We start from the raw sequence: 27,133 nt of genomic DNA, 5'->3' as shown, positions 1-27,133 counted from the left end.
GAACTCCTCTCCCCAAAATTCAGGACAACAAATAGCATTAAATAAACAAATAGCATTAATAAATGCCAGATAATACAGGATTCTTCTACCTGCATGAGCAGCTTAGTGATTGGAATTAATGTGTCTTTTTATCCCATTTGACACTTTAGGTTCGTAGCCACTAAATTCCATATATATGTTTTTATTTTTTTGATTCCACAATAGAAAGCATTTATCTTTCTTTTATATTCTAAATCTCTTCTATTGTTTCATGTTTCCTAAAAAGAAAATACTGACTTTTGTGGGTCCTTGAGCTGACCCAGAATGGTTGCTTTTAATTTTTTCAGTTCTGCAATAGCTAAATTTCTGACATTTCTGAAATCTTAACTTCTCTTTTAAGTAATAAAGGAGTTACTTTCCATAAAGTTTGAATTTCAAAAGGGAAGATATAAGCAAGTTTTCATATTATCAACTTATCAACTGAATAACTGTCTTTCTTATAAAACTTTAAATAATTAGTGAAGAAAAAAACTCCGAATATTCATCCAAATTGTAGTGATTTTTGTATAAGGTTTAATCTAATAGTTCAAATGCTAATCTTCAAATATACTTGCACATACATTAAATTAATAAATTTGGTAATTAATTTTGAAATAATAAAGTTATTTGTCATGTAATGCATGAATTTTAATAGCAGTGCATATACAAATCTATTTTAGCTTAGCGATGTGAAGTAGCCAAAATATATTTGGGATTGTGGCAGGATTTGTGGGAGCTTATTCATCTAAAAGGATGCTCCTGGCTTTGAATTTCAAACACTAGTTTTTGTAACAGGTGAACAAAAGTAATCCTCTATTTTTAATTTTTTTTTAATTTTTTTAAAAAAAACCAGATAATTACATGTCTTCCTCACATTCAGTTAGTTTTTGCTGGTGGTCTTTTAAGGGTGTGTTTTATATTTTGCTTTCCTTTGTTTGGGCTTTAGTTTTGGGCTGGGGTATTTTTGGTTTGTTTTTTACTGTCAGTCCTTGCTCAGAAGTTGCTGATATCACTGTTAGCAGTAAAGTGTTCTTTGAAGGAAGCTTTGATAAAAATTCTAGTTTGAAACAGAAACTGGAAAAGTACAAAGCTATCGGGAGAAGAATGCCATCCTCCCTGTTGCCTGAGAATTATTTTTTTTCATGTGAAAGCAACATAAATCTTAATAGAAAAACTAATGGTAGCAAGGTAGACTAAAACAACCTAATTTTGGTCTGAAATTAATCTACTGTTATACAGTAATATACTGTATGAATTGAATTTGTGTGGCTCTAGTACTTTTTCCATTGTTTTCCAAGCATCATTCTAATTATAATTTTCTGTTTGGTCACTACTTGGATAATGTAAGTGGTACCCATTATTGAAAGGTAGTCTGTATTTGTACTAATACAGAGAATGCCAGTTTAGAAATGAGCCTGATTGCATGGTTCATTTTGTTCTCCTTTGTAGAGCCAGGCTGCGGCCCACTACAAAGGCACTAAACATGCCAAGAAGCTCAAAGCACTGGAAGCCATGAAAAATAAGCAGAAATCTGTTACTACCAAGGACAGCGCAAAGACTACCTTCACTTCCATCACTACCAATACCATCAATACCAGCTCTGACAAAACAGGTTAAGCGACAATCTTTGTTGGTTTCATTTGTTTTAGTTTTCATTCGGCCTGTATTTTTTTTTTTCTTGTTTAATTCCATGTCTGTTTGGTTATGTGCTTGCCACATTGATTCATGCTTGATCCATCTTTCTGTGTGATGTTCATTTCTTTAAGTCTTTTCAGTAGGCTGGTGATAGTCCGATAGTCATGGAGCTGATTTCTCTTAGTGAAAAGAGGCTTGACATTCTTTTTATGATGGAATGCAATACTCATTACTTGATTAACATATCAACTGATCTAAACCTCCTGGTCTGTATGCACTATCTCTTTATCAATAATTATATATGGCACATTTCTACCACAATGTAACAAATTGAATTATTTGTGTCTAGAAGCCTCTTAAAAAGCATTTGCAGTAAAAAACCTAATTTTCATAAATTTCAAACATTGCATTATTTTTTTAAAATTGCTATTGCATGGTTTTGAAATGGAAAATAGCTGTATAACCTCTATTCCACACAATCAGGTAAGTGCTATTGATACCAACTATTCTGCTTAAAAGAGTCTTCATACTGAAATAATAATGTTTAAATTATTGCATGGGTAAAAGTTACTCTTTTGCAAATAAAATCTACATATTTGTAAAATCAGCAGGATCTGGTTGACATTGCATTTTAAATATGCAGCTATTGTTGGAAATTTCAAAGCAAGATTGTAAGATCACTGAGAAGTAGTCTAGTGTATCACAAGGTTATGACTGCTCTTGTGTACAAAGGGAGTCAATTTGTATATTTAGACATAACCAATCCCCCTCCCCAAGCAAGACAATAATAACCATGAGAGGAAAAAAAAACAAAGCTGTGAAACATCAGAGATCTACTTACTGGTGCTGAAAACAGCTAATTGAGAACCTCTTCTGATCCAGTAAGTTCAGCATTGTAAATGGATATGCAGTAACCAACTATAATGTAACTGAAAATTACCTTGCAGACACATGCAGTACTTTTTTGAAGATACATCTTCACTGTATTTTTTATAAACAGATAGCTCTATGTCTATCTCTCTCTATAAATATATCGTAGTTATAACTTACTATTATAGACAGCATTTTCTTTTTCCTATGCAGATTTATAACTTAATTATGATGGCTTTAAGAAATATTTGCTACATTGTTTTTGTCTTTGTTACTACAATAAAAGGCAAGAAAATATTCTGAGAGGTTTTGTGTGATGAAACAAATTAAGTATGGGAGAATAGGAAAAATGCCAAGTATTTGGTGAAGTACGTGTTTCTAAATATACAAATACCTTTAAAAGTTTCTTGTGATGTTATTTGTTGAGATATTCAGAACAGGAAGGAGGATGTTGTGTGAAAGAGTGATTTATTGTTTACTAAATATGCTCTTGTGGTTGAAGAAAATAACTGAAGAAAAGAAAGATCTTTTAAAGCTTTAAAGTGTATTAGTCAAAAGCTTTTATCTTATGCTATATAAGATTGAAGGATTTTCCAATGTGCCTTAAAACCAATCTGAGTTTTTCTATCAACCTCTGAATTAGATCCCTGACAAGATATATGAACTGTCCTGTATCCAAGGTCAGTAGTCCAAATCAGTTCTTATATCAGCCTAAGTAAGAAAATATCAGAAATCCAGCTGCACACAGAAGCAGTGGCCTATGCTGGAGTTTCTTCAGCTTTACACAGTGGTTGCAGATTCCTGGGTTAATTTCATAGAATGTGTGTATAAATACATGTATGTGTACAAATACATATACTGATTCTGTGTTAGAAACACTGACGCTAATGGAGTTCTAAAAGTTACATTTTGATGTTAATTTCAAAAAAAAAAAATCTTACAATTTCTTAAATTATTGAGAGCCATATTCAACTGCTGCCAAAAGCTCTATTCAACCAATGGCATTCAAAGTAAGGTAGGCAGTTCTATCCAGATGCAGTTTTTACAGGTCAGCATCGATGTGACTGGCAACAGAATAAAATCCTTGGTATAAATTATCCTTTGTCAAGCATGTATACATGGTGAGGGAAAAAAAATTGGATAGCCAAAAGAATGACATTTTCTGTCTACTATGAAAATTGGATTTTATTTCCTTTCTGGTTGTTCTTATGTCCTGTATTAGATTGGTGGAACTTTTAAATGCAAAATTATTCTGAATATCAGAATATATTTCACTGTGTGAGTTTCTACATTTGGAAATTGTCACCTTAAAAGTCAAACATCCTGATAATAATATCAGTTCTTAGGGAATAGTTGTACTAATGAATATAACTCATAAATAAATCTTTCATAACTAGAAGACAGTTACAAAGTCCATGTACTTGCCATCATTTGGAACAAAAGATTTTTCTACAGTATTTTAAATCTCTCTGCTGAAGATTAATAGCTGATCCCAAATTCACTAAGGATAGGGTTGAGTACATGTCACTGCTTATATATCATCTATAGCAGGGGTTAAATGCTGAATTGCATGTCACTCACAGCATATTGGTCAGGACTTCAGATCACTGGTTCTGTGTGCCCTGATCAGCTACAGTAAACAAAATGTCATCAGGAAATCTGTGCTGCTATGCAATAAAGGACTGTGGATAAAAAACCGAAACTACATAGTACACAAATTGATTCAAGGGCTAAAGCAGTAATTTGTTATGTTGCTTATTCTGGAACTGTTTTGTTAGATGTGGTGTTTTAATGACACTGTGCAGCTCACAATATAATCTAGCTCCTTAAAACCTCTCACACATGATTTCTGGTGTTTAAATTATGTGTTAAAGAAAAAGCATAAAATATGAGGGGGTTTTGCTCATTCTGTGAAAGTCACTAATCTTTTTTTCCTTTTAACTAACTTTTGGAATTATTAGAAGTCTTGAACTTGAGAAGTCTTCAGAGCAATAAAACGTCATGAAGATACCATATAATGGCAATACCGTTCTCAATATGTGAGAACTTTTTTATCCTATCTACTCTTTAACACACTTCTTTCATCTGTAATTACCAATTTTTATGTTACATGGGTAGTCAGGTCAGAAAAACAGAAAACGGAAGCATTACAAGAAGAAGCCTACTTTATGGCATTATACAAACCAGATTTCACTATTTCTTGAGTCTCCAATTCAGTTGTGATAATAAAAATGCATATTTTTGCTATATATTAACACACATGCATACGTATTCTGAGAGGAAATTTTTAAACATCTTTGACAGCTTTGCAAATTGCTCCTCTGTAGAAAATGCAATGTCCAATCTGCGAGAATGATGATGCGCAGAACTCCATGATATCGGAAGGCTAATTAATTACTTTATTACACTATATTATACTAAAATTATATTACACTATATTACATTAACAAGAACTATCACTAACTAACTAGAAAACCTGTGACTCTCTGCCAAAGTCCCAACACAGCTGTGACCTAATTGGTCAATCAATCCAAGACACCATCACCAGAATCCAATCAAGGAATTACCTTGGGTAAACAATCTCCATAACACATTCTACAAACACAGGAACACAAATGTGCTCAAACATAGGAGCAGCAAATGAGATAAGAATTGTTTTGATCATTCTTTACTCTGCTTCTCTCACAGCTTCTCTCAGGAAAAATCCTGAGGAAAGCTAAGTCTCTCTCTGTTCAGAGGCATGTGGATACCACACTCCTCCTTTCTGAAAAAGTATGTGTTCTTCAAAAAGTTGCTTCATATCTTCAGTTGTAAGGACTGATACTTTAGAGCACTTGTCAAAATATATTTAGATAGAGTTAATTCTATCATCCCAATTAAAATACATGTCCAATAAGGTTATTGTTGTGCAGTTAGATTTCTGGAAAGTAGATTGAATTGCCAATATTATACCCATGTAAAATTATGTCCCTCTAGTTGTTGCATACATCTAAATATTAATCTTTTCCAAAGCTATGTGGGGCTAAGCAGGACACCCCATGACCATATTATCACAAATTAAGTCTTGAAGACTTGCGCTTTATTTATTTATTTAATTAATTATTCAACAGAGAATTCAGTATGAGTTATATAATTTGGTATCAATGGAAAAGAAGGAATAAACCTTTCAAAGGGGAAAAATATGCCATTAGGAGCCATCATTATGGCAAAGTCTTTAATGCTGCTTTTGAATTTTATACACTGTATCTTGACTCCTATGTACTTAAATACAATGAACAGCTCTTAAAAACAGACAAAAATGTGATAAGCATAAAAAGTGTGTATCTGGGCCAAGGCACAGGCAAGATCATCTATCACTAGTAAAGTCTTAACAGCTAAAGACCCCTGTGCTGTCAGAGAAAAAAATACTGGTGCCTGTCCTAAAACCTTACAGTTTCACATAAGATGAGAAACAATTTAAGGAGCAGACACCATAAATGTAACAGGCAGGTGTTTAAAGGAGTGGTAACATAAACGTGTTCAAATGATAAAGGCATCACAAGAAATGAAAACACTGAGGGATGGATTAGAAGGAAAAGGAAGAGGGTTGTTTTTTTTTTTTTCAGATACTGAACATGTGTAGGCAACAGCATTGGTGAAGGCATATGATCTCTTTATGTTTCCCTCACTCACTCATATGAAAATTCTTCTGTGTAAAAAATTTTAGTTTAGTTACCCCATTACAATTTTTTGGTTTGGTTTGTTTAAGATGTGGTAGCATCTTTCTGATCAGCAGATCATTCCTGAAATAGTAATTTCAGTACAGCTGGGATAATTATGAAATTGAGAGCAGTTGGAGTGGGAGAGAACACTCATTCAGGCAAGATCTTGGACATAAAAGTGAAAGAGGGGAGAAAGCAATCAGAAATGATGTAGTAATTCAGGGTAAACTTTGCAGGAGGAAGAAAGGTAGATGACATGAAATGGAAAGGTTTAGGAAAATATTTATGAGTTTGGCAGCCTAAATACCAGAAGATGACAGATTTTTTGAGATTCTATGAAGGGATATCATCATGTGTGTCTGAAGATTGACAAGGTCATCCCTACAGGTCAGAGCAGTCAGCCTAAGCAGGATACTGATTATATTTTTCAGTTGACTTTTGAGTATCACAATCTTTTGCTGGGCAAACCATAGGGTTTGATGACTCTTAAAGAAGAGCAAAGAAGTTTTTATTGTGTTCCAGTCCAATGTCCTGTATTTCAGTTTCTGTCCATTGTGCCTTTTTCTGTCACTGGGCACCAATTAAAAGTCTCTGTATTTTATATTCCTGACATCATCAGGTATTTATTTATATACACTGCTGGTTTATTTTTCAAGTGGTGCCCTCCAGGGTTCCAAGTCCTTCTTCACAAAGCTGCTTTCCAGATGCTTAGCCTCCAGTCCAGAATGATGTGTAGAGTAATGGCTTCCCAGCTGTGGGACTTTTGTGCTTTCCTTCATTGAACTTCAAGGGACTTCAATTGTGCAATTTCTGCAGTCAGTCCAAGTCTCTCTGAATGGCAACCCATCCATCTGGTGTATCAGGGCTTCCTCTCAGTTTTTAATCACCAGCAAACTTGCTGAAGGTGCACTGTGTCCCATTGTCTGGGTCATAAATGAAGACTTTAAAAAATATTGGGCAATATTGATCACCTGCAGAATAAAAAAGTTCTTCCTCACATTCAAATTGAAATTCCTGTGCATCATGTTCTACCCATTGCTTCTTTTCCCACTGCTTGGCATCAAGAAGAGCCTGGCTCCATCCTCTTGGCAGCCTCCCTTCAAATACACATGGATATTGAGGAGGTCCCCTCTCAGTCATCTCTTCTTGAGGCTGAACAGGCCCAACTTTTTCAACTGTTCCTCATAGGGGAGATGCTCCAGTCCCTTAAACCATCTTTGCTGTCCTCCTCTGGACCCTCTCCAGGAGCTCTGTATCTCTCTAGTACTAAGGAGCCCAGAACTGAACACATCACTTCATATGTGGCTTCACTAGGGCTGAGTAGATGGGCAGGATCACCTCCCTTCTTCTGCTGGCAATGCTCTTCATAATGTCTCCCAGGACATAATTGGCCTTCTTGGCCCCCAGGATGTGGGAACCCCAGCCTTGCTCTGGGGTCCCATGTGGTGGTGAAATTTCTCCTCCAACCCGTGATTCCAAAGAAAAACTGTGCAGCCTCTTGTTGTTCGGTCTGAAGGCAGTTTATTGTCAGTTATCTAAAATATTGTCTTCATGGGCTGTGGCTGTTTGGTCAGCGGCCCAAGCAGAGACACACACACACCCTGACACCCTCACTGTCTGCTGTCTTCTTCTTCTCTCCCCCCGGCCCAGGGCTGCTGCTATCTTTTATATGATATATTACGTATTACATGTTTATAGTTTCCCCCCAATACCTACTACCTATATTACAAAGTGCTTTTCTACTCTAAACCAATCTGTGAGTGCCAACATCACAAAGAACATGGAGGCAAGGAAAAAGAAGGAGGAAGAACAGGATCAGCCCACTTTCCTCCATCTTAGAACTTCTGACCCCCATGTACAAAGTAAACCCCCCCTGTACATGTGCTAAAACCCCCCTGTACAATACTAAAAAAATTTCCTCTATATTTTGTAACTACTTTTACTATGTTATCTAACCTTTTGTGACTGCTTGTTCCACCTCCAAAGTTGGTAACTCATTCCATGGCTCAAACTCAAAATCAAAGCTGTTTCCAGCTGCCTGTCAGGGTCTAAAATGCCTCTGACCAAGGCCTGGAACCTCTAAAAATGTCTGAGAGACATTTTGAGTTCCAACACCAGGACACACTGTTGTCTCATGGACAGCTTTTTGTACACCAGGATCCCAGGTCCATCTTTGCAGTGCTACTTTTCAGCCTGTACTGGTGAGTGAGGTTATTCTTCCCCAGATGCAGGACCTACATTTGCTTTTGTTCAGTTTCAGAATGTTCTTCTCTGCCCATCTCACCAACCCATCAAAGCCCTTCTGAAGGGCTGAACAGCCCTCTGAGGTATCAGCCACATCTACCATTTTTGTGTCATCAGTGATCTTGCTGGGAGGCATCTGCCCCTTCTTCCGTGTCACTGATGAACAAGTTAAACAATACCTTGGGAACACCAGCAGTGACAGACCTCCAATCAGATCCTGTCTCACTGATTATGACCCTCTGGTTTCAGCCAGTTCTCAATATACCCCACTGTTGTCTTATCCAGTGCACTCCTGAGTTTTTGTATGAGGATGTTCTAGAGACAAGAGTTGGAAGCCTTGTTAAAGTCAAGGCAGACAGTAACTTCTGCCTCGCTTCATTTAGCCAGGTAGCTGTTTCACCATAGAAGGCAGTCAGGTTGATGAGGTATGATTTACCTTCAGTGAATCCATGCTGACTACTCCTGATCAGCTTTTTGTCATCCATCTGGATAGAAATGGCCTACAGAATGAGATGCTTCTGTGCCTTTCCAGAGACTGACGTGAGGCTGAATGGCCAGTAGTTCCCTGGGTCCCTCTTCTTGCCCTTGTAGAAGACCAGGGTGACCTTTGCTTTCCTCCAGCCTTCAGGTACCTCTCTTTTTCTCCGTGACCTTTCAAAGATTGTGAGAAGCCTAGCGATGGTGTCCTCTCGCTCTCCCAGGACTCATGGATGCATCCAGCCAGATCCTGTAGGCTTGTGGATGTCAAGTTTGTTTAGATATTCTCTGACCCAAGCCTGCTTGGACCAAGGAAAAGTCCTACAAATACTCCTTTATCCTGGTCTCCTAGGTGCGAGATTCCTGATTTTGGTTTGTTTGCAATGTGAGTGAGCATGTCCATATTAGACCATTGTGTCTCTTTCAGGTCTCTCGTAAGGAGTCAAGGGGCTCTCTGTTATTAGTAGGTACTGCTCTATTTAAGATTCAAAATTTATCTCCTAAATTGTAGGGAAAAGTTTTCAAAGACAATGCTCAAATGAAAACTTGCTTGTGTGAATATAGATGGACAACTTATAACTTGACTAGTACTACTCCTAATGCTAATATGCTTTTGCATGTTTGATTACAAATATTTGCCCTTCTCTGACCAGTACTTATCTGTGCTTTCCTCCAGTACCATGCATTAGCACACCTTGCTTGTTTTCTTTAATCTTTTAATGCGTTACATTAGTTCTGTACACAGATGCATCTGTGCAGTGTCTTGTTCAGCTCCAGAACACGTAATAGGAAGTCCCATTTAAAAATGAAAATTATTTTCTTCATCTCTCTGCTTTCCTTTTATTTTCAATTTAATTTTATCTCCCTTACATTTAGCTGTTTATAATAAGTATATATTTTAGAAATGGCTAGGGTTTCATGTTTGTGATTTCCATATATTAAGAATTATTGGATTATTTCTGGTATTGCTTGGTGTACCTACCCTGTTTTATTATTATATTTATTGGTTTTACTCTTTAAGTTACTTCTTTAATCCTTTATTCTTAATGCCAAGCTACCCTAATTTTTCTATCTTAATGAAAGCTTAAGAAGATATACTGCCGTATTTATAATATCAACATTGTCTATTAGAATTTTTATAAGCAGCAGATTTGCTGCTTTCTAGTCTTTTCTAACTAAAAGAAATTCTATTTCTAACAATGATACTTATGTCAACTGTATTTAAAATTCAAAATAGTATTTAATACTATTCCAAATCTGCTGGTGTATGCAGAAGCAATTTACTGTATGATCCGAGTGTGCAATTTGCCTTTACAGCTTAGGCTATGGGTACCCTTGTATATGTAATTATTATGTTAAGGATGGTTAATCTAGGAATACAATTCAGTGCAGTCTGTTTGTTTAACTTAGCTGTTTTGTTTCCATATGCTTTATTTTATCATAAAGTGTGCTTTTGTTTTGCCAAGTGATTTCTTCAGATCATTTCAGCATTGCTTAGGGCACAGCAAAATTAACAGGCTAACTCTGGGTTCAGGCTTGTGAGATACTGGATGTAAATTGCTTTTCTTTGCAAGTCAAAGTTTTATTACACATCAAAATAGAACAATGACCTTAAAGTTTGAACTTATATGGGTTTTTACTTCATTTTTAGTTGTTTATGATATTTTGCATGGAACATTCAAAAGTTGCAAATGTGAAATAATAAAGGAGAAGCAATTGCTTCGGGATTAGCAAAACACAGTTGAATTTCAAAGCAAGCTGTAGGTCTTCATGGATCACTTACCAATCACCGAATTCCTAAAATTGAACAGTTTCTTTTTAAATTTTTTTTTAATAAATTTTTTTTAAAAGAAGCTTTAGTCTGAAGGAGATGTTCTTGTTTTTTAGTTCTCTTGTCATTTACTTGGGAATTAGAAATTACTATTTCACAGCTATCGATTGTCTTTATCACATGCCTGGAAAATTCAACCCAAACCAGCAAAAATTAAGCATGCAATCTTTCACTTTAAATCATCTATGCTTTGACTTTTCCATACTTCAGACAATCTGTAGCTAACTGCAGCACTAAATGTTATCAGCATTCCACAGACTGTTGTACCAATTTTGTATTAGCGGTTGATGGCAATTTGGAAGACAATAGCTTCTCTTTTGATCTCTGTGTAGAACTAGAGCTTTTTCTTTCTTTCAGAGTGTAGCTAAATGACGATATAAAAATTACAGTAATTTATGTGCCTCAATAGATCATGAATGTGAAATAAAATCCTTCTTTGCTTGTATCTATGTATGCTGAGAGCTTCATCATATGAACACCATGTGTTTTCTGTGGACCCAGCTGCTTTTGATTGTGATTGCCTTCACAGCAATTTTATGCTTGAATAATCCTGCAGTTGGAAACTGCTGTCAGTCACAACATCTGTATCAGCCTATTGAATCCATATCAAAGTCCAGTACTGACAATGGTATTGTTCAGAGGTCTGAAAAGCCTTTTCTTTTGAAATTTCAAGTAGAGTCTTTTGTTCTATTTAAGGGAAAAGTCAGCTTGACTGCTGCATGCCCAAAGTAGTTACAATTGGAAATCTTGGGAAGACACTTCTGTTTGTTAGGTGTCTGTTTATAAGTAATTCATCAGTATTGCTGCAAATCAAGCACCGTAGCACATATCTCCTGGATGACACATTCTGCCTGGTGTGTTTTGTTGTTATCCTAGGAAGGGCATTGACACTATCTAGGAGGATGGGTATGAAGACACCTCAGTTCTAGCCTTCAGGATTTCTAAAAAATCATTGCAGTCCTAGATTTCCTTTCAAGTTTTTATTGCAAAGCATCGGTTTCAGAAACATGTTATTATTATTTGTTTATGGACTAGTTTGAAATGGAGTAGAAACTTATTGATCCAATGCTCTCAGACAGGTGGTACCTTTCCAAGTATGGAATTTTTCAAATGAGAAGGGTCTGTTTTGGTGCAACAAAAGGTAGGTCTTCATTCAAGTGATCCATCTTGTTTCAAGCTGACATCAAGTCAGTTATCTGTTACTTGTCAGTTGTTATCTGTAATCAGTCAGTTACCTGTTGAGGACTGGATTTGTTTAGGAGTTTATGTTTTTAAGGCAAGATCAACCAAATCTCCAAAGATGCTTTAGAGCTTGCTTAGATTATTTCCTTTTGTGGTTCATCTCATGTTCTTTCCATGCTTAAATCAAGAAAGCTGAAGAGTGTGGTTAAAGATATGAGTAAATGTACTGTGCTAAATGTTGGAACAATTGCTTTATGATCCCCTCATAGCACCATTCAGAGGGATCTAAAGACAGCCATAGCTCCAAGAGTTCTACTAATAAATGCAGGTAAATCTGCTTTACCTAGACATTGGCATTTCATTTGCCATTCATGTGACAAGAACTCAGTGCAGCAGAAATCATTATTTCTAGAAACAGATTATTCTATGTACATATAGTAGGTGTTTTCAGAAAAAGGCAAAAGTGAGTAGTATTAAAATCTATTATAAGAACAGGAAGAACAATTTAATTATGCAACAATTCAATTTATGCTGTGCTCTATTTGGTATTGGACAACTTTGAATAATGTGTCTAAAGTCTGTGCAGACCAGTGATTTCTTTCCTCAGCTAAAGAACTCTTACAGGTGAAATTCCTCCCTACTGTGTCATTCTTTTGCTAGAATATACCTTCCACTCTGCTGAGTTAATGGAGCTAGACATCATAAATATTCATTTGATATTTGGTACCAGTCAAACAATGTAAATATCTGACAGGACCAAAGACTTTCTGTCTTCCTGCCATTTTCCCCCCACCCCTGAAGAAAAAAAAAAAAAAATTGTGTTTTGAATTGGTGAATATATGTCAAAATATAAAATTTCACCTAACTTCTCATTGTTTTAAGGTTTGCTTCCACTGCATTTACAACTCATCTAAGTAAACTGAAAATCAGGCTAAATTTTTAGTAAGGTATCTGCAGCACCAGCAAATATCAAGTTATTTTGAGATATAGCATAGCTGTGACTGTAATATCTGTTTGAGGAGGAATGTAAACATGCAGTTTGTCTTCATGCACCTGAAGTCTCTGCTTCTTAGACTTAATGTAGTTTTCCATAAACTAAGTGCTTTGTTTATAGGTTCAAATACAGGCAGACAACACTTATAACTTCAGAATAGGTGTGTTCTTATTTTCAAGATTCATATAGGGTTTCAAATATTTTGAAGAATTATTCTGTGTTTGTGTTTCTCATTTCATCTTCATCTACAGTCTCAGTATTAAAGCACTTGTTTAATGGCATGTCCATAATTGAATTAGAATTAAAGGAGCTAAAAAAATTTATGTAAATTGAACTTAAGAACTACAAATTACTATTATAGGAAAGAAATTGATACAAAAATAAATATAGACTCATCAAACGAAATAAAAAGGCACTTTTAAGAGTAACAGGGCCAAGGAGCTGTCTTAGCTGACAGCTAAGAGAAGGGACAAAACTAGTTTGTTCATGTAAACTTTATGATGATCTTGGTGTATAAATTCTTTCCATATTAATGGTAGGATTTAGTATGTTTAATCAGACATACTAAATTAGACAATGGATCAGGAAAACTCACATATGGTTTAAAAGAAGTAGAGAAAGAGCATTCTAGACAAGCTGTTATGTTTTTCTGGCACAGTAGAAAATCCAGAGGACTAGAACAAAACTAATGTTGTGTCAATACTCACAAAAGTTAAGCAGGATTAATCAAATGCTTACAGGTCCATCATGCCTGACACTAATCTTGTGAAAAATAAAGCAGCAGCTGGCAAGGAACTAGACTACTGAAATAAATGAGATCAATTATATAATGACAATGAATATGAATTGAGAGAAAGTTATACTTTCCCATCTAAAACTGTTTTTATGAGATTAAATATTTGATTGATAACAGGTAAGGTTGCTCTGTGTTTGCATCGATCTAGAAAGTGTAGAAGTAAAAAATTTTCGAAGATACTGGAATGCTACAGAAAGAATATAGAACATATTGAGTGGATTTAAGCCCGCTAGTTACAGGCCGTGGAATGCAATCTTGAGATACAAATTGGTGTAGAAATATTCCAGTGAAATCCTTCTACAATAAAGTCTTAACTATAATATAGTCTTATATCATCCATTACCTGCAAGCAATTATAAAGTCTTTACAAATGGCACAAAAACTAGAATTTTGGGCAAGTAATAAAGATGAGCTGTATATTCAGTGCATCAAATGCTTTTAGTACAGTAAAGTACCATATGGAATTAATTGAAAAGCTGGGGGGACTCAATGTAAAAATGAAGTTGCCTGTGGAGTACATGGCCAAATATCTGCTACACAGGAACCACTGGTGTATTGATGTTTCCAGACAGCCTTGTGGAATAAATACTTTTTTTGAGCTTGATGGAGGGATGTAGAGATTTTGGTTTATCTTATTACTGTAAATTAAGTATATAAGGGTTTTTTTTTTCCAAATAATGGAATCAAATAGAATGGAAATTTGAGGAAGATCTGATACAATTACTTAAGAATGGTTTAATGGTGAAAGACCTAATAAGACAGATGCATTCAACTTGAGTATTTATGAAAGAGAAAGTAAGAATTATTTTGATTACAGTCTATAAAAGTTAGCATGAAGGAACCAATCTTATTGTTTTGGTAAACAGCCCCTATTACTTGGGAGATGTGACAGTATCCAGAGACTGGAAGTGGGAAATAGTTACCCTTATTCCACAACCAAGATAAATGTTGTATAATCCTCAAAAGGATTCTAAGATATACAAAATTTAATGTGGAATTCTGGTATTCAATTGAATGAAGCTACTAGGTTTAACTCAGGAATCAATAATGAAAGTCCTCTGGAAAACATAAGTATTTCAGGCTTCAAATGATTTTTTTTTCCCTACTAGAAAGAAAAAAAAAGGTTTTGCTGCTTTGAGGCTACAGATCTTGTGTATTATTTGAGACCTGCTGTAATGAAGTCCTTCAAGTGGCAAAAATTATAGTACTTAAATTGAAATATGAGACCAATTTGTTTGACTTCAGTCAAATGACATATATTTTCAAAGCCGAAGAACTGATTCTTGAAGTCAAGTCCTGCTAAGGTCATATGATTTTATCTTTCTTGTTTTGTACAGGACTGGACAAATTAATAGTGCTTGATTAAGTAAAACCATAGAAAATCATAGTTTCTGGCATAGTTTTGTTTGGAAAAACAAAGGCTTTCTGGAATAAAACTGACTGTATCCTGTGTCAGTGTCCTTAATTATGTCACAAAATTGAGTCCAGATAACTGAAGATGTTTTATTTCGATAGAGGGTTAATTTCTTTCTATTAGTACACCTACTTTAGTATTTTGTTTTTCTGTCATTACTAGAGTTTTAATTGAGAAGGAAGATTCATGTTTTAATTTCCAAGTTGTATACTTTCAGGCATTCTTACTACTTCTTTCAATCAGAATTTAGTCTTGCTTCCATTTCCTTGTTCTACATTTTGTTCCACCTCTGATTAGTTTTAAGACCTCTAATAAGCATTTTATAAGATTTAGAGGGATTTACTTATTTAATCCAGTAGATCTGCACTTATCAAAGCATAGGCAGTTAAATTACTTTGAGTAACCCATGTTTCCAGCTAAGAATTAGAGAGAAAGCAAATTTAAGAAATCAGACTTTTTCTATCATACTTTTAAAATTATTTCATTTCTGCCTGCAAATAACCATTTTCTTAAATTAGAGCACTCAAAAGAACGCTTTAACTCATTCACCTTATCAGAGGATTCCTGAGACTGCTGCCACACAGTTTTAATCCCTTCCTTTGCTGTACTTTACTATTTCTGGTTCATTTTCTGCTCTGCTGATTTAATAGCTGCAAGTTTCTAGCATTGTCTTAGCAGATCCTTCTGAAAGTTGCATCAACAGATTAACCACTACGGCTATCCAGTTGAGTTTGCTTAATAAAAACAATATTTCCCAGCAGGAAAGGTGGCCTCACTTTTTTCCTGCTTTCACATATCAGAAGGTATCAGCAGCTATTGATGCTGACACACAGGGAGCTTGAAATACGTGACAGATCTTACCGAACACCCTCGTTATGCTTTTCCTGCACGTGCTTTGTGGCTGCTAGTTCATGTTTTAACATCAGACACAGGACAAGAGCAATGGCTTGGAGAAGGCTTAGTGCATTATCTCCCTCACAGAGGAGAGTGTATGAGTGAACTTGAGCAGCACAATAATAGATTGGTTGTGGGGACACTTCTGGTGTGTGTGTGTGCAGAGGAGTGGCAGTGCTCACAGCCTAGGGAGCATGCTGCCTGGACAAAGCTTCTGTACAAATCAATAGCATGGCTGCCAGAATCTCATCATGCCAATCAGCTCTTTCATTTCCAACTGCTGAGATCTGGGGACTTTTAATCATAATAATCAGCTTTGTTACTTCAAGTTTATGACTGGCACTTCCCTCATGAAAATTCATACACAATAATCTATGAGATCTATCTACAGGATGGACCCATCACACGTCAGGTAGATGTTTTTGTTTAAGTGTATGATACCGTGTACGACTCAGGCACAATACCTGAATGGTCAGATATTTATGAAGCTGAAGAGGGGAGGTAAAAGGGCTTTAATTCCTGCTGCTTTTTGCTCACTGTCGTTTGCCTGCCTTAGATGTGTTCTGTGTACTGGGTCCTGCAGCTCCTGCATCAAGTATCACCAGTGAGAGTGATAACCCCTTTACTGCATGGAGAAGGTGAATTATACCCATGATGAACAGAAGAACAGTATGAAAAACTAATGAAGTAGAATTAAATTCATACTGACAAAACTGCCATCAGATTTAGGGGGCCATCCTCTACTTGCACAAGGGCTTTATCAATTTTTTAAACTTTTTGCAGATATCTGAATGCCTTCTTGATTCAAAGTCAGGGGGCCTATTTAAGGCTATGTGAAGTGTTTGAAAGGCAAACAGCCATCTAGCTGAATATCCACATGACATAATTAGTTATATTTAGTTACTTAACTAGTGTATTTGGGTAAATTTAAAGGAAGCCTACCAATCCTGCTACTGCAAATTTAAACCTTTAGTCATCACTCTTTTGTTGTTGATAATTTTTCAGTTTTAACATTTGTTTCACTGCACAAAATTTGAGATTCTCATCCTGTTTTTCCTATGCCAGGGGATTCTTCAAGGTGTCCAATGTGACAGCTGTTCACAAATGCCAAGTTGTAACTGTACTGCCTTTTAATTATCCAATTTTATGTCTAGCTCCAAATCAAGGTCCCTGGTTATCTTCTTTCACAACTGTGAAGTTTGCTTCACAACTGTCATCCACTGTCATTTTGGTTTAAGCTTTTCACAATTCCTAGCTCACTTTAAACAAAGGAAGAAAATTAATGGATTTTTGAATTAGCCCACTTCTACTAATTGGCACTAACACTGCTGTTGTCTACTGCTATGTTTTTGTCAATTAGTAATAGTCCCGAAGAACCATCTGGAACTGGAAATCTCTTATAGTTTCCCTCAGGTAACAGTCTTTTGAGTACTTGAAAGAGATTTTAAAAAATACAAAACTTAACTTTCCAGGATACTTCAAAGTAAGCCTGTGAAATGAGAATACTCAGGGGGAAAAAATTCAAGTGTTATGGATACTAATCTGATTCATGCAGAGCAGGTCATTATATTCTGCATTATCATCAGCCTCTGCCTCTATTACTTTAATTGAGTTTGTTACTGACTGCTGTTTATGAGAAGAAAAAAAAAAAATAATAAAAGCAAGCAACCAAGCAACTTCCAGTCTCAACAAACAAACTCAAACAAACCCAGCAGCCAAACCAGAAAGTTGGAAAGAACAATTTCTCTTTTCCTGCACTTATATGCAGCTGTGCTACTTAGAACTTAGTCTTTTCCTCATGTGCTGTGGACAGGACACTGAATGAGTCAAGATACCTGTCATTATGGAACTCATGAGATATATCGCTGGCATTTCTAGCCTTACATATTTGGGAGTTCATTTATCTTCCTTTAGCAGTGTGTCACCATGCTCTGAGCTGCAGCTATTGTGTACACATGTGCTTTATGGTCAGCAGGGAATGCTTTCCAGTGCCTGAGCCCACCTTTTACCTTCCCAGTCCTTCAGTACAACTTTCAAGAACATGCTTAGCATTCTGAAGGTCATTACTATATGCTTAGGCAGCATCTGAATCAAGAGACAAGATTTGATATCTTACCAGAGGAACGAATTTTTGTGGTGCATGTGATGTGGGTGGTTTTTTTTGATATTTTTTTTTTTTTACTTTTTTTTGAGGTTGGGTTTTTTAAATATATCTCTGATTATGTGGACTGAGCCAAGACATTTATTTTTAGTATGCATAGTTTACCTCATATATTACTAACTGCTTCATCTCCTTGTCTGAATAATTCACTATTATTTGTTTTATTTTAATGGACTTTTTCTGATCTGAACATCCAAAGTAATTAAATGTAGTATTTGAAGTATTGGCAATAAAGTCCATAAACTGACCAGAAGAAACATTAGGAAATATAAGTATTCATTTCACAGAGAGTTTAAGACTTTTCTTTGTTTAATTTTACTTCAGTGTGATCATCACCCAAGAGACTTCCAGAAGCTGAATAGGTTTTGAATTTGTGCAGTGTGGATGGGGAAGGAAGATGCATCTCTGTGGTACTGGATGGTTGATTGGCATCAGAATAATGAAACTGATACCCCAAATTCTTCTTCCAGATATGAACAATTGTGTTTCTGTAAAAGAGTTGTTCTTTGCTAACCTATTGGGTTTTTTTGTTTTTTTTTTTACTTAGAAAAAAAATTTCATATGAGAAATAATAACCCATGCTAGATGGGTTGGAAGTAGAGGATCTTTAAGGTCTTTTCCATCCCATCCATTCTGTGATTCTGAAAGTCTGATAACATTTATTATTTGAAACACATCTTTACCCTATCTTAGCTACAGACTACTGAAGCAACAGTGTGATCTACAGAAGATTCCTCTTTTGGGTCTCTTATGAAATGAACAGTTCTGATAAAGCAGCACAGGACTTCATTAGCAATGCAGTCGTGTACAGCTTTTTCATTGTTTTCCCACTTCTTTATGGCTAAAGCTTGCCTGTCTTCTAGATCAGACATACTTATGATGTCAAACACATAGTTTCCAGTTTTAAAAAAGAAGTGCTGAAACTCATCATAGTAGAATTATTAATAGACTACTTGTGAAGTTTTGTAAATGCAAAGACCATGTACCCTGAAAAAGAATCCTTAAAGATTTACTACCAACATTTATTTAATCAAGAGTTTCTGAATGGAATGTGTATTTTAAGTGGATCAAAAAGTTTTGATTACCATTGATAGAATTTTGCAAAAAGTTAGGTAGAGGTTTAAAGAGAATTTCTCCAGTGCCCATTATATAAATATATATTTACTATTCATCACTGGTTGATATAGTGTTATGAGTTGAATAAATAGATAATTTCTGGGCTAGTAGAATGGGTTATCCAATTTCAATTCAAATTAATTATGTTACTATCATACTCATTGGCACGAAGATTATCAAAGTGGAGAAAAAACCCAGAAAGCTGGGACACTTTCACATATGCAAAAGTGGAAAGAAAACCCAGTGGAATTGAGGAAGGAATTCCAGAAATTCCAGTTATGAGTTAGGAGGTTGCAGTATTACCTATTTGGTGGCTATGTTGTTCAGTGCCCCAGAAACCACCAAAGGAAAACTATGAATAGCTTCAGGATCTAGCTAAAGTACAGTAAATGCCTGTCTGGTATTTGCATTTCTCTTTTTTGTATACCTCCCAACAGATTCAAGTTAAAAATGGATTTTGTGCACTTGTTCCGTGCCACATCTTCTGCCAAACCATGCACATTCCTGCCTCCATAGAGCAAGGGACTGTGGCCTCTCTGAGAAGGAGAGTTTACCAGCCCTCACAAACCCCAACAAATCTCAAATTTTATACAAAGAAAATAATTAATGTAGCACAGTTTATTGAAGGGAATTTTCTGCTTTAAAATGGTGCTACAAAAATTCTTTTTTTCCTCTATTCAGTCTTTGTGAGTAAGTTTTCATAAGTTTGTCAACATGTTTTACTGTGCACCATGAACATACTAGTTCTACAACACGCATAAATTCTGCATTTCAAACATTGCTAGTCCAACAGATTTATTGCTTTAATCAATGACCTGCTTGATATCAGAAATATTGATATCAGATATCAATATATCCATTAATATCAGAAATTAAAATATTTTCCCTTACTATTTGTTGCATAGATGAGTTGGGTCTTGGGTTTATAGAAAGCAGAGTCTTAAACTATGCCTCATGTTATAAATGAACCTGGCAAATACTTATCTGGACAACTCTGGTACCTCAGGCTATGAAAATATATCTTACTAATGTCTTAGAAAACAAGAAATTTGGGATTGATTCTGATGTTCTTGGTGTCAATTTTTGTCAATTTTATTCTGCCTGAGAATAAAATAGACTCATAGCAATTATAACAAAGAACATTGGTAACAGCATTCTACAACAACATGGTTTTTAGTGTTTTGTTCTGAGTTAATTAATGAACATATCTATGAAGTTGAGCTATGATTATAATTTCTTAAAAATACTGAATTGTGGATTATACTGTGTTACATTAGCTTGCTGTAAATACTGGTGGTGTTTTGGGTTTTTTTGGTTTTTTTCAGAATGGGTATCTTTGCAGTATGACCTTATAGACTTAGATAATTATTTATGTTGCACTATTTGAATGCCATTTGTAGTAGTATGTTACTTATGTAGTTGCTGAAACTTCAGGCCCTATTTCTCCAATCAAACCTTATAACAATTGTGTAAAGCAGTGGAAACCCTCGCAGCCAAATTCATTCTACTTTATACCAGTAAACATTCTGACTGTTGTCTTAGATTACATACAGATAAGGAACTTTCATGAACAAGTCATCTCCTAAGGAGGAAAAATTGATTTATTCTAACATAAAATAGAGATTACATCCCTCCCCAAACCAAAACATCATAGCATTTTCGTACTTTCAAAAAAATTCCTGGAAGGACTGAATTGGTTCAGTTTTTCATGTGGTCTAGCACTCCAAGTTGAGCTTAGGATTGATTCTGACTGGTGTATAGTTATCAAAACTTGCATTAGCAAAAAGGTTGGAAGAAGAGAGAAGAGGGTAAATTCAAATAAAAAAGAAAATCTTTGTATTCAAGTAACAGCAATTATCAGAAGTTCTGCTTGTATTAATATTGTCTGAGCACTTTATAAAGCATTTGTCTAGCTAATGCATTCCTGTCAAATCAAGCAATATTAGAAGAGGACTTTTATAATGAATATTAATATTAGAGACAACCATAAGTGAAGTAAATTATAGAGGCATACAAATTTAGTATTAACTGCTACAGCAAATAGTCTTACACTGTAAATCAATTTCTTTTTCTAATGTTAATACAAAATTAGGCAACTTAGTAGTCATCTGAAAGTTGCTAAGCATTTATACCACTTTTCAATGTTCACTTTTTCAGGTTGTTAAGCATTGATACCACTTTGCTCATGTATCTAACTAAATTAAAAGTCATATTCAAGAACTTGAGTTTACAGTCTTTGCACTCATCTGTTGTGCTGTTTCTTCTCTGTTCTCATATTCTGTTCACACACCTAAGACAATTTAGGCAAGTTAAGGAATAACTACATGAGTTATCCCTCTACATCAGAAATAAGATGAATAAGATTAATGAATTTAAATTTTGGCTGTTTTTATACAGGTTGTGAAAATGCCAGAGGTTTTTTGATGTTTGTCTGATTTTTTAATTTTTGCTTTGAACTGTCATTGTAAAAATATGCATCTGGATTTGTGTTAGGATTTTTCCTTGATCTCAAATTTTATGTGTGCTGTATTGGATTAGGAAGTGGGAGAAAGACTTTAGCACACTAAGTATTACGTGCATGAAGCTGGTCTTCACAGCTTTACCAATATATAGGTTTTGGTTTGGATTTTTTTGGGAATTGGTTGGATTGAGGGGGAGGGGTTGTTTCTGATTAGCATTAATTAGCAACTAACATCAAAACAACACCCTTACAGGAAAATTCTTTTCCAGGGAATTTGTGACTTTCTGTGTAGGTATTATTTAGACCTTTTGTTCTCAGTACCAAAAACTTTGCTCAGAATTTTAGTAAGTACATAGTATACAGTAAGGTATAATGATGTTTATTTTCTACTAGTTTAAGTTGAAAAACAAATGTATTTTTCTTATTTGCTGTTGATAGGTGATGACAATCACACTTTTGGAGTTTTGAAAGCAATGGCCATATGGCTGTTTTGTTGTTGTTATCATTGCCATAATGCTTTGCTGGCTAATGATTCATCTTCTATAATGAAAGCAAAAATTGCTGAATGTTGATTTAGAATAAGTGCCATTAATTAGCTATAAATGGGTATATTATTTTGATTTTGTGTAGGGATATGCCTTAATAGAAACAAATCTGTAAACTGTTTTTCAAATGAGCAAGTATTGAGCAAAGGCATGATAAAATTTGATAATATAATTCTGTCTAGTGACAGGTCTTAGACATTGGAAGTGTGGAATTTAAGGAACTAAGTCTGAACTTAACCTTTTTAAAGCTTTTGTTCATCTTTTATCTCTATTTCAGAGACACCTCAGTTTTTAGCCTTTAAGTTCCTCACATTGACATAGTGTGAGGAACACATTTTCCCTTTCTTGTGTTTCACAGAATTAAACAATTAAGGATTCATCAGGCCTCTTGTAATTGATGCTGATAATATGCTATTATATTGCATCTGATTTTTAATGGATCTGCATGCAACAGTCAAAGAGTCTTCTTGGAAATAAATTCATTATTGTTTATGACTGTGCAACTGTTTTAATTTATCTACAGTTACAATCCCCGTCTGATTTTTAAGTTAGTTACTTTTCAAGATTGCCTTGGTCTGTATACCATTACCTTTCAAATATGAAATATGTATTCAAACACTCAGGAAAGTTTGGAAATATAATGGTTTTGCAACAAGCTGCTTGCATCTTTCAATTCTTCATCAGTAGATAGATCTTCCATAATCAAGGACACAAAAATAATTCTTTATTTAGAAAATATAAGGTAAGATGTAAATATAAGATGTAAATCATAAACATGATTTACATCTTTCATGAACTTGGGTCAGTATAGAAATAGCTGTCCCTGAAGAGAATTATTAATAAGAATAATATTTTCATTTCATAATATTTATTTTAAGTAAGCTGAAAATCTTCCTTAAAAATGTCCTATTCCTGTAGAAATTATAACTGGTTACAGTGAAGTCATGTTTTTATGTTTCTTACTGTGTTTTACTCAGATTTCTAGATTTTTAAATTTTAAATGTTTTAATTTTTATATTTTTAATTTTTTAAATTTTAAAGGGAAGTTAGTCTAAGAATGAGAATTCAGTTTTCAAGATATGTAGTAATGGTTGTTGGAAGTGTTGCAGTAAAATAATTTTCAAAGGTTTTTATAGAAGAGAATGTAGAAGAAGAATAATAGATATGTCAAGATTTTAACAGCGTAGGTGTGTGTCTGTTGTTTTTCTTAGTGCTCTGAGGATACCAAGCAAAAAAGTTTTGAAAAAGTAATTTAGAATTTTCTAGGTAAGTTTCTACTTTTTCTCAACTTTTTATTATCTAACACCATTGAAGAGTAATGTTTACAGTAATTCATGAGCTTCACTAGCAATGCAAGAAAGTAACATGAGATTTTTTTTATGTTTTTGAAGTATATTGCATTTACTGTATTTTTCCTGAGAAGCAAATGATTTCTGTTAAGATGCTCTTTGCCCAGCATGTTTACAAGTATTCCTTGAATTTTCACTGAAAGTGATTTTACTAGTCCTTTAAATTGTAAGAGTTGATAATGCTATTTGTCCAAATGGAGCTTATAGTTTGAGACATACCCTTCTATTTATAAGCTTCCTAAAGAGTAACTATATAAATGGGATTTTATATTTCAAGGTGGGAGGAGGAAGAAAGGAAAGGCAAACAATGGCCAAGTGACAATCGCTGACATCTTGGTATTTAAAGTCCTTGGCAATTTATGTGTTTAATGTTCCATTCAATCCATGTAATAATTCAATTCCCTATTTTTCCAAAACAAATGAAGGAGCTAAAAAAAATAAGGGACACACAAATAACTCAAGTAAATCTCAGATTTGAATTCATCTCACCCAAGACAAGCTTATTGAGTTTAGGGAACAATTTGCATAGTCAATTGAATTAAATCATGTCTTCTAGACACTGTTTGATCTCACTGTAATGTAATTCTCAAAAGAAGTTCACAAAATCTGCTCTCTCTTTCCAGCTTCTAAGGGAGAATATTCAGGTGTAGGAATTTGGTGACGGACAAAGGTGTTCATGGACAGCATCTCCATTTGTGGCTTTTGTTGTTCTGGATTTTTGGTATTTTTTTGGTTGGCTGCTTTTGTTTGGGTTTTTGTCTTTTATTTTTTAACTTCAATGAACATTGATGACATTGAAACACACTTATCTGTTAGTTTAAATAAACCCTATACTATTAATGTAGCTTTAATAACCATGTTCATTTGGTCTTAGATATTAATGAGAACCAAATTTGAGCTTCTGTCTTTGCAATTTCTGCCTCTCTCTTATTCCTGAAATGTATAATTCATTTCAGATGTCTACTCTCTCTACCTTCTGCTAGCTTTGTTGGTGAAAGCATGCTGCTTTTGGAGCGCCAGCCAGGACACCAGGTTCAGGGGCTGCCATCCCTCGCATGCTTCACAGCTGTTACAGGCTATTTTCAGCTTATTATGTAGTATATTTTACTGTAAAATTGTTTCTAAGTATGTTTTATTAGCCCTGGGTGGGCTAATGTTTGCCTTAAGTGAATCACCAAACAAGTTAGTCCTTACCTGACCTCTGTTTCTTTCAGACTAGAGACAATAAAAGTAATATAATGGCAATGTTTTAATAGTGTATTTCCCATCTGCACTCTCAGTGCTTCAGAGAGTGCATGTTTCCCTCCCAAGCTCCTCTTATACATATGCAACCTTTTCATCCATTATCTTTACCTTGACATAAGAAGTACAGGGAGCTCACAGCTAAGCCAAAAGCAACAGTTTTTCTTGCAGACTCTGTAGAAGAGTAATCTTTGAATAGCTGCAGGAACTTTCTTAATGTTCTTCATATTCGTAATGTTCCTGTTTACCATTTGGGGGCTTAAAAAATTAAAAGTAGAAAACTATAATTTTGTATTTGCTAAGAACTGTAACTGCTTAAGGCCAATAAGTTGTTTATGATTTTTACTATGCATCTTTTTACAAGAAAATAATATCACAGAAGAATGAGAGAAAAGCATGTAGGTAGAATGTACAGTTTGATGTTAAGTCTCTGTATCTTGTTTGTGTCTTTGAAAATTCCGGTGAACTTAGTTGACTTCACAAAAATTTGTTTGTGCATTAGTTAGACTTACTAATTTACTAACTAAATGTTTATGGATGCTGTCACTCTTCACTGCATTTTTTTTTTTTATTATTATTTCAGAAGGAAAAAAGAGACGTTACGATAACAGTTTTTTCAACAATAGAAAACAATTTTTACTGTGAGATATATAAATTAGGACTCCTGAACCCAATCTCCTTTTATCCCCCATCTATTTTTTTTACTTTTGGAGTGGTTCTATGGGAACTATCATTGTTCTAACCCTTCTGTGTTAAAGATATTCCCTTCAGTTCTTGGCCATTCTTATACACTTTTATTTTCTAGTTATTGTTTATATTGATTTTAATTTTCTTAGGGTGAGGAATCTTTTTAGTTTAGTTTGGGTTTAGAAATTACTGATTTACTTCAGTGAAAGTGGAATTATTCCAAACAAAATGCTCTCAGGGGAATGAAAGTGAATTTCATTCATGAGTATTGCTTCCTTACAAATAGCAACAAAGGGATAAACCTCTACTTATTTGTCTTCTTGTTTTTATAAAATAAGTTAATCCATTCTGGTCCAAGATCTAGGACTTTTGCTCTTACAAATATATTCATCAGTGCTGTCCAAGTTGCTGGTTAAAGCCTTGATATTAATTGGATCAGTTTACTGTTGTTTCTGACTATTGTCAGTGTATTCTTAACCAGCATGTTTATTTTTCATGTATAAGTTTTCAAGACCATAAGGAGTTCCATGCTTCACCAGGAGCATTCCAGAACCAAGGGTGCTCTATTTAAATATTCTTCTGTAATCCAATAGAGCAAGCAAAGCTATTTCAGAAAATATCAAGAGAAATAAAATAATAAATTGAAAATTTAAAAAGTCCTTAAAAAATTGAAATTTTGATGCAGTGCCTAATTTCCATTGTATTGACATAAAACTGTTTTCCATAGGGTAGTTACTGACATGTCATATTTACATTTTATCCAAAGAGCAGAGCAAGACTGCAGTATCTCACACCATCCTGCCTGCCAGCTCCCATCAAGTCTGGACACTTCCACAGGTCATTACTGTAAATCATCAGTTTATCTAATAGGTTCAACAAGCTTAACTTGTGTGGGCTAAGAAAAACAACAAATAAAAATGTGTGAAATTAATGCTGGTTTCTGCCCCGTTTCTATATTTTTTGTTCCTTTTTCAGATAAATGTTTTGGCCACAATTTCCTCAGCTAAAAAAATACAAACTTCTGAATGTCTCTTCACCTAAATTTAGAAAATCAACCTGTGTTAGTGTGCTCAGATACAAGAAGGCTGCCATTAATACTATCCAGATGTAGAATTCATATGAACAGTAAGTGTAAAGGATGAAAGAAAGTGAAACAAATATAGAAACAGGGATTTATCTATTTAATCTCTCACCTGTCTGAAGACATTCAGAAATGGAAATGTTAATATTTTAAGAAATACATTTTTTTCCTCCAATTTTCTTGTTCTGGAATCCTCTAAAGGAAAGGAAAATATCTACTATTGATGTGTAGCTTTTTTCACTTTGTTTTTCTCCTCAAGATGCATTAACACAATATAATTTTCATTCAATTTGAAATTTATTTCATCTAACTGTGTATATTGGCTTTAACATTCTAAACTATTAGTGCTCATTCAAAGAAGAACACAATTTAAAATGTCATCAGTAATGGCTGGTTATGACATTCATAATGATATCTTCCTAGAATGGCCAAAAA

At 34.7% G+C, this 27,133-nt stretch overlaps 1 protein-coding gene across 7 annotated transcripts in view; it reads left to right on the top strand.

Moving 5' to 3' along the window:
- ZNF385D (zinc finger protein 385D) overlaps positions 1-27,133 on the top strand; it is a 453,016-nt gene that overhangs the window by 384,803 nt on the left and 41,080 nt on the right. For all 7 annotated transcript variants that reach the window (XM_085573190.1, XM_085573187.1, XM_021538112.4 and 4 more), the window contains one exon: positions 1,468-1,630. In XM_085573190.1, coding sequence (XP_085429316.1) covers positions 1,468-1,630 — 163 coding nt within the window. The remainder of the gene's footprint in view (positions 1-1,467; positions 1,631-27,133) is intronic.

The sequence above is a fragment of the Lonchura striata genome, chromosome 2, assembly GCF_050655825.1.
Source record: "Lonchura striata isolate lonStrDom1 chromosome 2, ASM5065582v1, whole genome shotgun sequence".
NCBI lineage: Eukaryota > Metazoa > Chordata > Aves > Passeriformes > Estrildidae > Lonchura > Lonchura striata.
Note: the sequence above shows the minus strand (reverse complement) of the source record. Positions and strands in the feature narration are given on the sequence as shown.